Raw genomic sequence first — 16411 nt, 5'->3', positions numbered from 1 at the left:
TTCTACTATATCTCATTCTATACTTAAAAGATCAACTTTACCAATAATTTGATATTTTACGCTGTATTAGCTGAGAGTGTATTTAATTCTAAGAACAAGCATGTTTTCAGTTTGAATTATTATATTATCACTATATTATTTATCAAAAAATATCATTCAGTTTATCATTTCTCTTTGACACTGGGGTCAGCTATCAATGTGTCACATCCGGTGGCCTGTTAACATCATATTCATTTATTAATGTTAAAAATCAAACAAAAACAAGACCTGATTGTTGTTGTCTTTGTAGCAGTGATTTGACAATAAACACGATATTACAGGGTCATTCTGTGTTAAGTCGATGTTGAACTCGGTGTTTCTTTCTTTCTTAGTATGTAAACAATGCCGCTTTGATCATAGGTATGTTCCTCACCTTTGACAAACTCAAAAAAAAGATGTCAAAACTCCGCGCTCCTGTATAAAATGTCCAGTCTGGTCTTCCCGATCACCACTCCGGCCAAGATCAGGTTGTCCAGTGTTCTCCTGTCACCTGGAACCAAGGTAAGTAAGGGGTGATTTTAGTTTCTTTAACGTACAATTAACATCTTTGAGAAAATCAATTTCTGTTCAATTTTTTTTACCATTTTCATATAACCATTAGATAAATAAAACGTATTCAAAAGGATTTTTGTCTTGGATAAAAAGAAACCATAGACAATAGATATATATATCGGTATGTTATTATCATCTGGTTGTAGTATGTGTATACTTTTAAATGACGTGTAACAGTGATAAACATAGATAAGTTTATGTTTATACGGGTATAAAAAAAATCAGAATACGGGTACAGTTGAAACCCGTTGTCTCGAAATCGCTTGAGTCGAAATTCCGTTTAAGTCGAAATGATTTTCAAGCCCCGATTTTTTTGTCTTCTATATCTTTGTAATTTTAGTTCGGATGATTCGAATTTCATTGAGTCGAAATTTCGGTTGAGTCGAAGTGATTTTTTCAGTCCCTTCAATTGTAGAGCTAGAGAAAACTCACTCGTTGTATATTGTGAACCATGAAAAATGTTCAGGTTGTCAATCATCCCGATCCGGGCTGTGATACGATTATCTTACATAATTCCATCATTTAACAGGTTTTTTTTGTTTCAGATGAATGCCTTTCTACATGCATCAGTTGCCACAATTCTCCTGGTCGCTATTGTAAACGCTGGTATGCTATATCTTGCATCATCATAGGAGATATGTTAATAGATATAAATGGCAGGCTTTACATATAGCATAGGCTTAAGTGAAAATATATCTCACTTTAAAACTGAGTCCTGTTAGTAAAACATATCTATCTTTTCATTTAAACACTGTAGCTGGGATCATTTAAAGAAAAGAAATCTCAGAGCCATTTTTCTCTGTAGTAGCTGAAAATCTTTCGTAAATGATATTTACATGGGAATCGGGGTCGAACTGAATTACTTAAAAGTAAATAACCACATCATTGATTTCGTTGTATAGGCGCTTTAACACGGATATTTTAGGACATATAAATTAAAATCTCAAGCGTTTTCATATCTATATGAATGGCATATGACTAGTAACGTGAAAAAAACATAACTGCAAATGTTGCTTCAGACAACTAACTTATTCGCGAAAAAATTCTAGAAAATCGTCAAACTTATTTTCGCGATTTTATTCCATATTTTGTTTTGTACTAAAAAAAACCTCTGTTCATTGTTCTTAATATATTTGTCACACACAGCATGAAATATCACCGTAAACGACAACAAAAATACAGTTTCAGTGATCGTATCGTTGGTGGTAATTTAGCATTTCAGCCACACAAAAATATTGTATAAGGAATATGTTAAATGTAGAATTCCACAAATTCAGATAATATTGCTTTTTTACATATAGATACGTTGATTATTACCGGTTGTATTATTCAAATTTTCTTTAACATTAACATAGAAAAAAAGTATTATCAACTCCACACCAGGCAATTATCAACGAAATTTAAATACTGGTACTGGAATTATTCTTTACTGGAATTAACGACATCATTAACTAAAACTAACATGTGACAATGCGAATATCTACGACAATATTGATCAAGAATTAACAATGACAATACAAGCGTCTACGATACCATTATTTTAAAAAAACCATCGAGAGAGACTAGTATTTAATACCGGATCGCCATTGTGATGTACAATATCAAGTTACATATTTCTGACGCGCATTAATATGCCTAGCACTTACTTTGCTATTTACCCTGTTCGCTTTTTGGAAACGTTACATTACTTAGATAGATCTGAATTTACATTGTCTTGTCTTTACAGTAGATATAATTTGTACTAATATATTTTCCCCATATTGTCTACGTGTACACGATGATGTAAACTATCCTGAACGATTTTCTTTGTTTCATCGATTTTGAAATTGATTAAAGATTGTGAAAACAATTCTGTTATCACGTCCTTTTATTTTGTTAAAGGCGGCAAGGGAGGAGGCCATGGAGGCTGGGATGATTACGGACCGAGAGGATATGATATGGATGGAATAGGCAGTGGATATGGTGGATGGGGAGGCAATTACGGCGGAATGGGTAGATATGGTGGATGGGGAGGCAATTACGGCGGAATGGGTAGATATGGTGGATGGGGAGGCAATTACGGCGGAATGGGTAGATATGGTGGATGGGGAGGCAATTACGGCGGAATGGGCAGATATGGTGGATGGGGAGGCAATTACGGCGGAATGGGCAGATATGGTGGATACGGCGGCATGGGCGGTGGATATGGTGGATACGGCGGCATGGGCGGTGGATATGGTGGATACGGCGGCATGGGCGGTGGATATGGTGGATACGGCGGCATGGGAAGCGGATATGGTGGATGGGGAGGCAATAACGGTGGAATGGGCGGTATGTGGAGAGGCAACTTCGGCGGAATGGGAAGTGGATGGGGAGGCAATTACGGTGGAATGGGCAGAGGATGGGGAGGCAATTACGGCGGAATGGGCGGTATGTGGAGAGGCAATTACGGTGGAATGGGAAGTGGATGGGGAGGCAATTACGGAGGAATGGGCAGTGGATTCGGTGGCATCGGCGGAATTCGTGTGATAGGAGGTGGAATGAGAAGCGGAATAGGAGGAAGCAAAGGAAAAGGTAAGTGAAACATTTAAAAATAATTTTGTGATTTAGCTACTCACCAATGCGCAGCCATTAGAATTTATCATCCTCAAGATGTAATCGGCTTTCAAATGCACAGCTAAATGAATCTAAAGGTTACGTTGCAACGATCAAATATTACGTTATAAGGTGATACCATTTCACAAAATTTTATCAAATAATCACAGCTAAACTGGCCGAACTACCGGCATGGTACACATCTTGATTTGATTGCGTCATCTAGACACTTATTGTATAGTTAAACTACTAGAAGACCACAATATCAGAATCAAATTAAATTATATTTTCTATTTCTAGTCTGGTAACAAATAGAGTATTATTAGAATTATTTAATTGTAGAGAGAGAGAGAGAGAGAGAGAGAGAGAGAGAGAGAGAGAGAGAGAGAGGAGAGAGAGGGAGAGAGAGAGAGAGAGAGAGAGAGAGAGAGAGAGAGAGAGAGAGAGAGAGAGAGAGAGAGAGAGAGAGAGAGGGAGAGAGAGAGAGAGACAGAGAGACAGAGAGAGAGAGAGAGAGAGAGAGAGAGAGAGAGAGAGAGAGAGAGAGAGAGAGAGAGAGAGAGAGAGAGAGAGAGAGAGAGAGAGAGAGAGAGAGAGAGAGAGAGAGAGAGAGAGAGAGAGAGAGAGAGAGAGAGAGAGAGAGAGAGAGAGAGAGAGAGAGAGAGAGAGAGAGAGAGAGAGAGAGAGAGAGAGAGAGAGAGAGAGAGAGAGAGAGAGACAGACAGACAGACAGACAGACAGAGAGAGAGAGAGAGAGAGAGAGAGAGAGAGAGAGAGAGAGAGAGAGAGAGAGAGAGAGAGAGAGAGAGAGAGAGAGAGAGAGAGAGAGAGAGAGAGAGAGAGAGAGAGAGAGAGAGAGAGAGAGAGAGAGAGAGAGAGAGAGAGAGAGAGAGAGAGAGAGAGAGACAGAGAGAGAGAGAGAGGGTAGGGGATGGGGGTAGGAGGGTGGGGGATGGGGGTAGGAGAGAGAGTTAATCGTATTTTTGTTTCTTCAAAATATCCTTCTAAAATGTATTAATTTGCTTAACCAAATGATCATCTACAATTTAAAACGAAAGTGCTTATATACTGATCAGCAAAGAAAATGAAAGACAACGCAATATATTATGAACAGAGTGGACATTTGGAGATTTTATGCTGGTTTTCTCTGCTGTAGACAAATAAACTTATGTGTTTGTCGGTTTAATATGGAATTGTAATTAGATTGTAATCTTTAATTGCAGGTAGTTATTAAGGTGTTGATGACGTCATATAAATACAGGATACAACCGCAATGTTACGGCAACAGTGCAAGTATTTAATTTTTATATAATTCATTACAATAAACCATTTTTTTAATGAAAATAAACAAATTTTGAGTTTATCTGTTAACAATGAGAATGTGACCGAAGAAGACGAACAAACTGACAAAGATTTAAAAAAAAGCAAGACAATACATATGTGTCAAAGGAATGACAAAGAAAGCTGAAAGAAACATCGAGAAAATACCAACATGTCAACATGATCGTAACCCAAACTCAAAATCAATAAAACTCGGGCAAAATACGAACAAAAGAAAGATTTACACGGACACTTCTGAAAAAATTCAAAGAGAGAATAAGACAATATGTCCCGGAAGAGTAAGCGTCTTCTGCTTCATCAACGACACCCACCATGTAAATTTTCGTCAACCCAAGTAAATAATACCGGGTTCTCAAATGAGAACAAGGCATATAACAACGAAACTAACGCGCAAACTTAAGAGCATCAAACACGTCCAGCTTCTCATCGTACAAAGAAACTGAATATTTCTCATCGAGATCACCAAGACGTCCATAAGACTTCTCCATATTTTTCATCAACCTGCATAAGGAGACAAGATGTTCCGGAGAACGATACCAGCCAAGTAACTGCAATGTCAAGTATTGTCATGTATTGTCATATCTTCATCAACTTGCATCTTTCGAAACCCGGTGTTGTTTCTTTTTATGTAAGTTGTAGACGTCTGTCTTGCATATCGTGACACGTGTTGGAAGCAAAAAACTAAAATGTCAAGTCAACTGTGATATTTTAACACCATAAGTTGGAGAAGCAATGTTGTTACCATCTACAAAACGGGGGGAAATGAAATTTTGATATCATCACGCTTGGTGAAAAGAATAAATAAAGATCGAAGTAAAAGGCTGATTTTAACTTAAGGTATATTATTGATATATCTAAACGTGACTTTAATGTAATTGTAGCAATTGGCTATGACTTTCTTGACCGTTCTCATAAGCCATTTGATAAATTCGGCTTTGTATGGAATAATGATGAAAAACATTGGACATGAGTTGGAATACTTAGTTCTCACGAGTAAGTGAAATCTTCCACAAACTCCATTAAAATATTGTCCAAAAATATTCAAAATATTCAAATTATTCTCAAACTTTTATTCTCGGTGTACTTCACCTTGGTTTTAGACGTCAACATGAGTTTTTCATTTTCTCTAAATCTTAAAATCCAACTTCTACAATAATGAATATATATATGTGTGTATGGGGCACCAAAACTTACACTACCTTTCTCGATCATAGTATATATCTTTGAATTTGTGTTATGTTCTAAGTATGTTATGTCATTTATGTAATATTTGTGTCTTGACAACGGGGCAGGTTGCCTCAAAAATTTTATAATTCACATGTCCGTACTGTCGTTATTAATTCAATGATCATATATCTTATTCCAGTAATATGCATCCATCGAACATTTGTTCGTTAGGATTCAGTACCAATATCGGACCATACCGTCGATATTAGATTTATATTTTATATACATGTATATGACATCAAAATATTAAACATATATGTAAGGATTTCAAATTCATCTAATATGATGTAAATATACGCCAAATTTAATAAGTTTGGTAACTAAACTTTCTACAAAACGAAGTTAAACGTTGACGTCAGCGCCAAACGAAAAGTAACGTCCTTGATTCTCTTCTAATAGCTTGTAGAGTCGAGAGGAAAATGAATGCACTTTTTTTTTTTTTTTTTTTTAAATCCACATATGTCCAAATATTTTCTGAATATGTATCCATGCTGTACTTATGTTATATAAACAACACAGAGATGAATTTATTATAGAAATATTTATTATATTTCATATTATCATAACACGTGACTATAACATAGTTTCCCTACTTCTGAAACTTATACTAGTGTCTATATTACATGACAACCGGCACTGACTCGTGTAAGAATAGGCTGAAAAAAAACCCTTAATGATCTCTTTGCGGCACCAAATCTGTCGAACTGGTGTCAATGAACCACTTCATTATTGACTGAAAAGGAGATTTAGCAACATGTAAAACGAAATTAGTGAAACTTATGGCCATAGGATACTGGGTAATTCAAAACTAGATTATATACATTTTTTTCATTTTTTAATATGAAGTCGTTGAATCTATTTTTACATTCACAGTATTTCAACTATTTAGCCTGCAATTTAGATATGAATATTAGTGTAAACAACAAACAGATGTTAAATACGTTGTTAGCAATAATGAAGATCAGTGTAAATATTAATGATGTACTTAGAATTTAAGTTATGAATGTTAGCACATCAATTAAGGCATATTTTAATTGATATCAAACAAAACATTGTAAACAGAGTCTCTTCCTTCTATTATGGCTGTTTTCGACGGACATAACCAGCCATACCCTTAAGTCCGAACAAGTCCTCTTATTACCCCAGTCTCAGAAACAATTGACACAAAGAATCAAAATTTAACAACAAAGAACAATGTGTTAATGAGAAATAAAATTAAAACCCTGATTAAATGATTATATATTAACACCGAGTGAAGTGTAAAGAAGTGCATAAAATTTCAAATATAATTAACAAAGGTATTGTGAACAAAATAGTTCAGACTAGTGAACGAGATAAAAAAAAGAATTAAAATTACGTAGAAATATAATTTGATAGAAAAGAAAACTATGGAATCAGAAATGATTAATAATATTAACAAAATTATATCTCACACCACAATCTCGTACGACGCTGTAAAACACTACAAAAATACACAACTAGGAGTTTGGACCTTGGCCCAGCAGTACATACCTATTTAATGCTAGTGAAAACACTAAGTCAACTTTTAAATGAATTGATTAATACCAGATGCCGATAAACCGAATGTCCAGACGGTCAGTTTTATACATGTCATTAACAGGACAATTTTTATAATAACATTATTTCTGATGCTACATCTAGTAGGTAATCAAACGGTGAGTGTAAGACTGCCTTAGCCACAAGTTCAACCTGATACATACTAACTTTTCTAGAACAGGTCACATTTCCCACAGATGTATCTATGTCGGGGTAGGTTTTTTTTTCAATAAAAGATAAAATAATCCCCGAAGTTTGAAAAGTGTTGAAAATATTATATGAACAAAAATTACACGACAAAACATTAATTGTACTTTGTATATTAAGTACCCTCCGCACGCGCCCGTATTCCAAAAACATTAAAATATCCCGAAACCGCTTCCAACAATACATGTACTTATATTACAGTATGTTTACACATAGTTTTAATTGTTATAAAATCGTACTATGACGACTACAACAATATCAAACTTAAATATTTGAAATATTGTGAGAATCACACTTGATATACACTTCAGTATAAAGTTGGAGACAAGGCTAATCATAAAGTTATTGTATATCACTCACTGCCTAATTAAATGACCCAGTGTGTTTTGATGCCAAATTTTACAACAGCCAGAAAAAAAATAATGTGTTACCTACATCATATCAACGACATTAGCCATCAGTTTAAAGGCCATTTGGCAGCATCGGGGTTTCATAGCATTGCTAACTCTGTATTTTCCCTTAAAGTACACTCATTCAGCACTTTTTGCTGGAGTTGGAGCTTTCTTAACATCGTTTTAAAAACTCAACTTTTATATTCAATTGAAATTATCCTAAATTCATTGAAGTTTTATATAATATACAAGTTTTAAACATCATAGTAATCTATATTTAGTAGTAATCCTCAAAGGGCATGTTTCCGTGTCTGTTGTGTTGATGAGTAACGCCATAAACCTTGTCTCTCTGTAGATGTCCAAATACGGAATAAACTGGCTTTCTGTATTGTGACGTCATGAAGTTTGAGAACGGGTACAGATTTTCTTCACGGGGAAGTGAGAGACGGTTGATACCACGTGCTCGCGTGGCCTCAGTTGGAGGTCTGCCCTGGGTGAGGTATTTAGGAGATACTGGCCAGTCTTTGCCATCCTTAGACCACCGACTGATAGCAGAGGTACCAACATTGTACTGCCATGGCTGGCTACAGGGCTCGTGTCTATCTGAGCGTTTGGGCAGCTCCCGACGCTGGAGTGTTGGGTACCCGTTGTCGTACCATTTGTCGGTCCAATGCTGGGGAAACAACGGTTTATGAATAATTAATATCACAATTTACGTAACACATCCACAAAGTTATGGGACTTGTATATTCACTTAACCTTCATTATCAATATTTAAAAAAATATATATTAATTAGCAGTAACAGATAAATTCTTTAAAAGATCCAACATGTCGGCCAAAAATTCTTAACGTAAACTATCGCTTCACAAGGTAGTAAAGTATCTCTATAACATGCATGTAATCTCAATATAAAGCCACGTAAGTATTGTCACGAAACAATATATATATTGCTGTGATATATTTATCACATCGACGTTCACGTTATCACAACTATTTGACACTTTCAACTTGAGAAGTTCCGAGTTTCCGGTCCACACATGACATACAACCTGTAAAGACATAAGATACACCATACCTGGTAAGAAACTCTCTCCCTCTTCAGTGTAGTGTATTTGTCTGGACTCTCCCTCCTACAAAAGACGTATCACACGTTAGGACTGAAGGCATTACAAGTACAAGGTATTATGTATCTCTAGAAATAAGATAGGTTAGACTGAGCTAATAGTAAATAAAGTGTACTATCAATAGTTTACATCCTTAGGGGAAAGGTCATTTATCATCAGATACGTGACCTTTCAATAAAATCAATATAATCATCATCGACACAGTAGAATTAAATCGGAAGAATCTTACTTGTAACATGAAGACTTTACGCATACGTGAAACTCTTACCTAAGATCACTGACACGTGCAAGAGATAAACATATATATAGTTCAGCTATAGAAGGAACATTCCAAATAAGGTAATAAATATAAGAACGCGTTTTTATTTTCGTAACCTTAGCATCAACACTTCTCTAAAACGTGGGAGTCGGCAAAATAACTTTAAATTCTAGGATGGCAAGGAATGGAGTCATGTATGACATGCCAAGTTGTCGTTTATTCCTGAAGCAATATTGGTCATCTCCTTAAGCAAATTTATCTGATTTATTTGACAAAGAAATCCATTTACGGAAATAGTATATATTTTTTTACAAATTAGACGTGGCATTTACTCGTGTATCATTTAGTACATCTCATTAACTAACAAATATGTTTATCAAGAAATAAGAAATCTCATAAACAAACAAGATTTTTTTGTATTGAATTCAATATTTTCTTGAATAAATTAGATGTTTTATTTAGTATGTACCGGATCGACATGTCTCGATGAATAAATGAAAACTTGACTAGAACTAAAGGGGAGGGGATAGCTGGAATATTTGTATCGTTGGAGGGAAGTTTGACTAAGCAAATGGGAGATTTATGATGGACGAGTTTCCCAGAAATTTAAGAGTGACGTCCGATGCACGAGACAAACCGGAATCCAGAGGAAGGGTGTGGAAGCCAGCCACCGGTGCATAGAAAGTAGGCAATAACATTATGTGACACATTATTGTAACCCTGGTTAAGTACTAGTCGCAATCAGCTTAGTAAGCCAGGGGTCCCAGGTTCGATTCCCAGCGGAGTCATTGAAATTAATAATGACCTCTGACATAATGGCATTTGGCGCCCATGTAGGGATATTACCAGAAAACAATTTTTTTTTTTGAAAACAATTTCATGTACCTGTTTACATTATTATAGGTGATTTAACTTCATATTCCACCAGAATGACCGGTATAACCTATACATATGATAGGTCAAAATACTTCATGCTACATTTAAAGTTAATATTATGGATTCTTGCTACGGGTAGGAAAAACTTGATCTGACGTGCTTTAGATAACACACTATTCTTTAAAACTTCACTACAACCATATGTTCAACCACTCGATAAGAAATCTTTCCAAACATTAAAAGAAGAAAACATTGTGATGTACTAAGGATATATACATATTTCACTACATGACGTCAGCATCCAGTATTAATGTAACGCCCACAAAATCCTCAGTGGAATTTCACATGAAACTTCTGCTAAGTATCATAATTCCATTCCACATTACGACAAAGCTTGCCTTACTGTGTGATTTACAAGCTGGACAGACAAAGCTTGCTGAGAATAAGTAATAAAGCTTGCAAATAGATTCAACACTGAGTGTGTACAACCTGAGTTGTTTTAAATCTTATTATTTTTCAATGGATTTGATATTGATTACATAACATGTAAATGTCTACCAGATGCCATTTTCCATTTCCATAATCGGGATGAAGCATTTCAAGGAAGACAAGATGATTATTTGTATCTCAAGTAAGTTCATTAATAAAACAATGCTGATGTCTCGCACGTATTCGCGGACGTCACTGTGTATGCTCACCTGTATCGCTCTAAGTGAATCGATCTATTCTTAACGAAAGTATTCTGAATCCAATTATGTGCGCGTGTAGCACATATCATACATAGGCATAACGTATTCTTATCCGTTACAGATATGCATATCTAATGATATATACACAGTTTACATGTATGTATTTGGTATTTAGAAAGAACATCGTCACACGATTAAACATTTTTTACTGACCTGAACATTTCTTGTGAGCTTGGGTACCTTGGAACGGTGGGTGGATAGTTGACATGGTAGGGGGCTTTAGCCTGATGGCCGTTGAAAAACAAAGTATCTCCCATTTCTTTCCGGTGTATATAATTATTTCTCTTAGTCCAGTTGCCACCCCTGTTTGTGTCGCTTACAACGTTAAAAACAGCAGGTGCCCGTTATAGGTGGACGGTTAATTGTACGATTTCTACCCGTTATAGCTTATATGTATTAGTTTTTTTTGATAAATGTTTCTATATACGTAAATGAAAACTATAGTAGTAAGCTTATGTGTAATCTTCGAAAAATCACAGATGATGCACACTTGTCGAACGGTAACCAAGGATCAATTTACTAACGTTGCTAAGGGAAACAGACACATCCTATTATCCGTCTCTCGTCATTGCTAACACAGAGCGATGTGTCAACAGTGGACCATCATGAAAAGATAATCAATAAAACATAAATAAAACACTAAAACAAGAAAAGTTTACATATAATTATGCTATATTGGCATTAATCGTTGAAGACCGACTTCGTTATTGTGGTGTAGGGTATAAGCGGCCTCCTGTGTACCCGTGAAGATGGCTTCCACTGCCCAGTTTTTGTCTATACCAGCTAGTCAACCTAAGCTATGGTAAGTCTGTTCATCTAGACACTTATATAAATACATGGTTTGATCCCTCGAGGTATTGGCCATTTAATTATTTTGCTGAATAAAAAGCATCCGTCAATTTCATATCGATAGATCAATATATCTTTACAGTAATACAAGGACAAAACAAGATACCTTCCAGTACTGAATTCATGAGTAAACACCGTAGCACTTGAAAATTTGAGTTCAGAATAATGTTCAGACAGTATGAAGTTATATTCACAATCATTTACTCTACACTACATGTTACTGTAAAATGTGCAAAATTTGAATTATGTGATTGAGAGGAAGATAAATGAATAAACGGCGGGACTTGGAAGGCGAGTTCCTGGTTATTTTCCCTTTCCAATGAAAATGCATCGTAGCTCGTATTTTTCATATATTCACGAAATTACAAGCTTTCCATTATAAATGAGAAGTAACCCTGAGTATGAGTAATATTCTTGGAATTAAATTTTACCCACAATACCTTGTCCATGGCTACCTATTAATGTCAGGTATAAGCATGCAGAGTTTTAGCTTTCATTTGATTGATCGAGATCAGATGGCTTTATCTAAAACGAAGGAGAACCCCCTTGGGGTCCAGTTCCACTAGCACTGTTAATACAAAATTGGGTCTCCTAAATTCATGACTGGTAGCAGTTTGGTATAAAGCTCACAACTCTTTTGGACCATGTAAGCTTAAAACATTAACTCTTTGATTAAGCGTATTTGTCAGAGAGATTGAAATAATTAATGTGATTGTCATCTTACAGAAGAACAGTATAATTTCTTTTGATTATTTGAATTTAATCACTTTTAAAACACATATTTGTCTGTGTTTACACAATGACATCTTAATTTAATTGACTTGGTATATCAAGGATACTAGCTCTAAATAAAAGAACTTTTTCAATTTTATATGCATGTTTAGCTTAAACATAGTTTTCTGGACCCCCCCCCCCCCCATTTTTTTTACAGTTTGAAATACAATTTTAACACTGGAGATTTCCATCAACACTATATCAGTTACTCAAACTTCTTAATGGTATGGATCTGTAAAATGGAGAAAAGCTTGTATGATAATATGTGAAATATACATCCCTGGAAACAATGAATGATTTAATGGTAACATGGATGACCTTGTCTATTTCTGCAAACAGGCAGGCTGATCTCTATTCCTGGAAGAGGTACCACTCTAGCAGCCCAGATGTAGCACACGTAAGTCAACATTCTATATAACAATACAATAACAACTACATGGAAATGTTTACACGTTTGGCTTTCAATTTAGATAAGGTTTCGTCATCTCAGCACTGCTCTGTATAGAAAACATGTCCATTTGCACTTTTTACTTGACAAAGGAATGTCTTCCACAGTTTATAAATATTAGTCGAGTACAAAACAAATTTTAACTGTATTTTTCCTATTGACATTTGTTTCTGTTTATCTATCATATTTGACAAGCTTTTCATTCACTCCCAGTAAACAAATAATAATTCTGTGACCTGTTAACAGAAAGGCTGGCAGAAATGGGGTGGACCTCATCCTGACTGGTACGCAAAGAAATCTTCCTCACAGCACCCGGACTGGTTCAACAGGAACATCAACACCATCAGAAGATGTACGTACACACCACACATTACTATTGTTTTTACATTTGTACACCAAACTGAAGGCTGAAATAGAATTTTTCTTCATACACAAAGTTTACTCTTTATAGTGAGGTTGATACGAAAGCCTTGTTCTACATACTTCTTGAATATCAATTATACAGTAATGTAGAATATTATAATACTGTCATATTGATGAAGTATTACAAGATCAATGGAGTTAAGTGATCTTTGGTCACATGATCCATGTCCAATGTGTAAAGATAGTATTGTAATACACTTCTCTTCAGCTGCTGTCAGTAAAAATATCAGAAAGTTTAATGATGCAACAAATTGCCTAGAATTTACTAACTTGATGTAGTCATCGTCACTGTTGATAATTACATTTTTTCAAGATATTTGTATACCGCACTTGATATTCATATGTGTGAAGGTTTCATAGAGAGATTTTTTAGTTGTAGCATCACTGAGTAAAATCTGAAAGCTGTTAGCTAATTATGACTCAATATCATATATATCTATATATACATACAATTTGTTTAACAGCTGACTACAAGAAGGTTAACTGGCATTATGAACGCCCCTCAAAGCCTACAAGTCGATCACATGATGACTTCATATCCTACACAAATGAGGTGATGCAGAAGGATGTTCTACACCCTATGCCCCATAACAAGTCCTATCAGGGAAGATTCACCTTCAAACAGCCATACCCCATGGAAATTCCCATGCCTAAATGGGGCCTGTATAACCCGCCTCACTATGAGGAGCCAATCAGAGTCGACCATTTCCCACCAATCAAATATGATGGATATAAATGATAGGAAAAAAAAAGCAAGAGGTTTTGACAATTATTACTCTGTGTTGTAAGGAAGCAGGTTATTTATGATCAGATATCAAAATGGCGTCTGATTTTGTCAATGTTTGCAAGTATGATATTTAATCATTGTCAACCTGCTAGCCTTTGATAGTTTTTGTTAGGTTAAGTAATCGTAAATAATGTTCAGATCATCATCTAAGTTAAATCATTCTATGGTGATTAAAATAAACAGATGAATTTATATTAGATAAAGAAACATTGTCAAAGAATAAAAATTGAAATATTTGAATGTCTGTTAATTTTCATCACAGAAATTAGGTATAACCCCTCTTCTTTTGTTTTAAAAATACTTGTTTATAACAAACATAAAAGATTTGGGAATCTCATGTCTTGCCCCTGTGATCCATAGAGGATGATTTGAACACTTTCTGATTCAATAGATAAGTACTTGTAGTAAATCCAGCACAATGAAGTTCTAATACAAAAGTATATATTGTATACGAGATATTCTCCTGTAAGACTTTAATGATTTTTCATCATAAACGTCAAAGTTTTATCTACAATAGAAAGAATTTAAGATGATAACAAATTTCTGAAATGGGTAATTAAATGTGGATATACACAAACAATGCTTACCACTCTGTTATTGATCTTTGCTATATTAGTTTTGTTGAATTGTTATACAAATGTACACGGTATAGATGCCGTGATAATTTGTAAATTTTTTGTGTTATACTTTTTTTGCAAATTATTGAGAGTTTTGTTGGATTTTTCAGCTTTGAGATTGAATGTGAAATTTGTTATATCAACACAAACTGGGCTTAAAACCATGAAAGACGAAACAAGGTTGTCATTCATCACGTTATCAAATATCTATCGTGATAATTAAATAATTTTTTTTTATATATTTTGAAACTGGTGAATAAAGGGAAATGCGGCAAAGACATTAAACACTTAGAGCTTGATGAAGAAAATACTCGTACATCAGTTTGTAATTTTCTACCCGTGATTTGTACAGTACTTGATTTCCAGTCTCTAACTAAATTGTATTGTGTTTCAACATACTAAGACTAATCCCAGTTATTGATGATAAATACTTTATATATATTTCAAGAAATTTTGCAATTTTCAGAGAAACGATTGTTACAGCTTAAGAAAACCCAGCAGTAGAAGACATGTAATACAACTAAGCTCAAATTGTATGTCAAGTGTTATATATCATAAGTTTGGAATTGCAATATTATAAGAAGCCTTTTCTTATATGACATGTTTAATCAAGGTATTTTTCTATGATATATTGTCAATGACATTAATATATTATTTCAGAAAATAATTGAATTTTTCAATCCCTTAAGCTGCTTTATGATCTTCGAAAGGATATAAGAAATCTATGTCTATTTGGATGACAATGAAAAAATAGGAAAACAAGAAAACTACATTCCCATTCATAAATATCTTTTCTACAATAAATAAAAGGTTGTACCCTATAGCCTGTTATTTGACAGGTTGTTCCTGTGTCTATAAGTAACACTAGGATGGCATTCTACCTGTATCACTTCTCTGCATTGTTTGATGTGCACCTGTTAATTCGTTTTCAATCACATCTGTCTTGTTTTCTTGTACCTAGTCTAATCATTAATATACTTTTTAAATATAGATTTATATTTTATTTCTATTAATATTTAATAATTTTATTTCTATTTGTGTGACTATCTATTCATCTTTTCCTAATTATGTTTACAATTACTATATATACTTATATAATTAAGGTATTTTTATATCTTTGTTATTTTTGCTATGTTATTCATGTAAGCCAGTAGTAACCTCTTCTCATTGTTTCAAAATTTAAAAAGTTCTGGTCCATAATTAACTGTTTTAGGTCCAAAATGAACTGTTTTAGGTCCAAAATGAACTGTTACAGGTCCAAAATAAACTGTTACAGGTCCAAAATAAACTATAAACCATATATTGATATAGAACAGAAAAAAAGAAGTTGTGACCCGTTTTTTATATTTATGAATGGCATGGTGATAATAGAGAACCTTTGTTACATTTTGATACTGTTTTGTTGAGTTTTATCATCACACTGTATTGGTAAATGTTATTTTTTACATCTGACTTTGACATTTAAGTGTACTGTGCAGCTACAAATTGTAAACAAAGCAACACTCAATATATACCGTAGTCGATTTTACTGGTCAATGTATTTGGTCAGTGTGCATCATGGAGGCATTTTTACAAACACCCCAATACCCCTGCTTCTTATTTTTTTAAAATTATG

The 16411-nt window shown here is 34.5% G+C and overlaps 3 protein-coding genes across 3 annotated transcripts; 2 read left to right on the top strand and 1 right to left on the bottom strand.

The window, feature by feature from the left end:
* Nucleotides 1–1136: 1136 nt before the first annotated feature.
* On the top strand, nucleotides 1137–4399 carry LOC132557872 (acanthoscurrin-2-like). The gene is made up of 3 exons (XM_060222399.1): nucleotides 1137–1197; nucleotides 2473–3144; nucleotides 4389–4399. The coding sequence occupies exons 1-3, from the start codon at nucleotides 1137–1139 to the stop codon at nucleotides 4397–4399; spliced, it is 744 nt and encodes a 247-aa protein (XP_060078382.1).
* A 3767-nt stretch (nucleotides 4400–8166) lies between these two features.
* LOC132557846 (uncharacterized) lies at nucleotides 8167–11155 on the bottom strand. The gene is made up of 3 exons (XM_060222372.1): nucleotides 11052–11155; nucleotides 8966–9020; nucleotides 8167–8562 (listed from the first exon to the last, which is right to left on the bottom strand). The coding sequence occupies exons 1-3, from the start codon at nucleotides 11153–11155 to the stop codon at nucleotides 8167–8169; spliced, it is 555 nt and encodes a 184-aa protein (XP_060078355.1).
* Nucleotides 11156–11647: 492 nt separating this feature from the next.
* LOC132557860 (uncharacterized) lies at nucleotides 11648–14451 on the top strand. Its single transcript, XM_060222390.1, has 4 exons — nucleotides 11648–11700; nucleotides 12861–12918; nucleotides 13216–13321; nucleotides 13857–14451. The coding sequence occupies exons 1-4, from the start codon at nucleotides 11648–11650 to the stop codon at nucleotides 14129–14131; spliced, it is 492 nt and encodes a 163-aa protein (XP_060078373.1). The 3' UTR covers nucleotides 14132–14451.
* Nucleotides 14452–16411: the final 1960 nt, after the last annotated feature.

The sequence above is a fragment of the Ylistrum balloti genome, unplaced genomic scaffold (genome assembly GCF_031769215.1).
Source record: "Ylistrum balloti isolate Yb309-2 unplaced genomic scaffold, AGI_CSIRO_Ybal_v1 Utg370734, whole genome shotgun sequence".
NCBI lineage: Eukaryota > Metazoa > Mollusca > Bivalvia > Pectinida > Pectinidae > Ylistrum > Ylistrum balloti.
The sequence above is the reverse complement of the archived record's forward strand: the minus strand, read 5'-3'. Positions and strand labels throughout refer to the sequence as shown.

Coding starts and splice junctions, on each gene's coding strand:
- LOC132557860 (XM_060222390.1), top strand. CDS start 11,648: ATGGCTTCCACTGCCCAGTTTTTGTCTATACCAGCTAGTCAACCTAAG. Junction 11,701..12,860: donor GCTAGTCAACCTAAGCTATG/GTAAGTCTGTTC, acceptor TTCTGCAAACAG/GCAGGCTGATCTCTATTCCT. Junction 13,322..13,856: donor CATCAACACCATCAGAAGAT/GTACGTACACAC, acceptor TTTGTTTAACAG/CTGACTACAAGAAGGTTAAC.
- LOC132557846 (XM_060222372.1), bottom strand. CDS start 11,155: ATGGGAGATACTTTGTTTTTCAACGGCCATCAGGCTAAAGCCCCCTAC. Junction 9,021..11,051: donor AGCTCACAAGAAATGTTCAG/GTCAGTAAAAAA, acceptor CGTCTTTTGTAG/GAGGGAGAGTCCAGACAAAT. Junction 8,563..8,965: donor GGGAGAGAGTTTCTTACCAG/GTATGGTGTATC, acceptor TTGTTTCCCCAG/CATTGGACCGACAAATGGTA.
- LOC132557872 (XM_060222399.1), top strand. CDS start 1,137: ATGAATGCCTTTCTACATGCATCAGTTGCCACAATTCTCCTGGTCGCT. Junction 1,198..2,472: donor GGTCGCTATTGTAAACGCTG/GTATGCTATATC, acceptor ATTTTGTTAAAG/GCGGCAAGGGAGGAGGCCAT.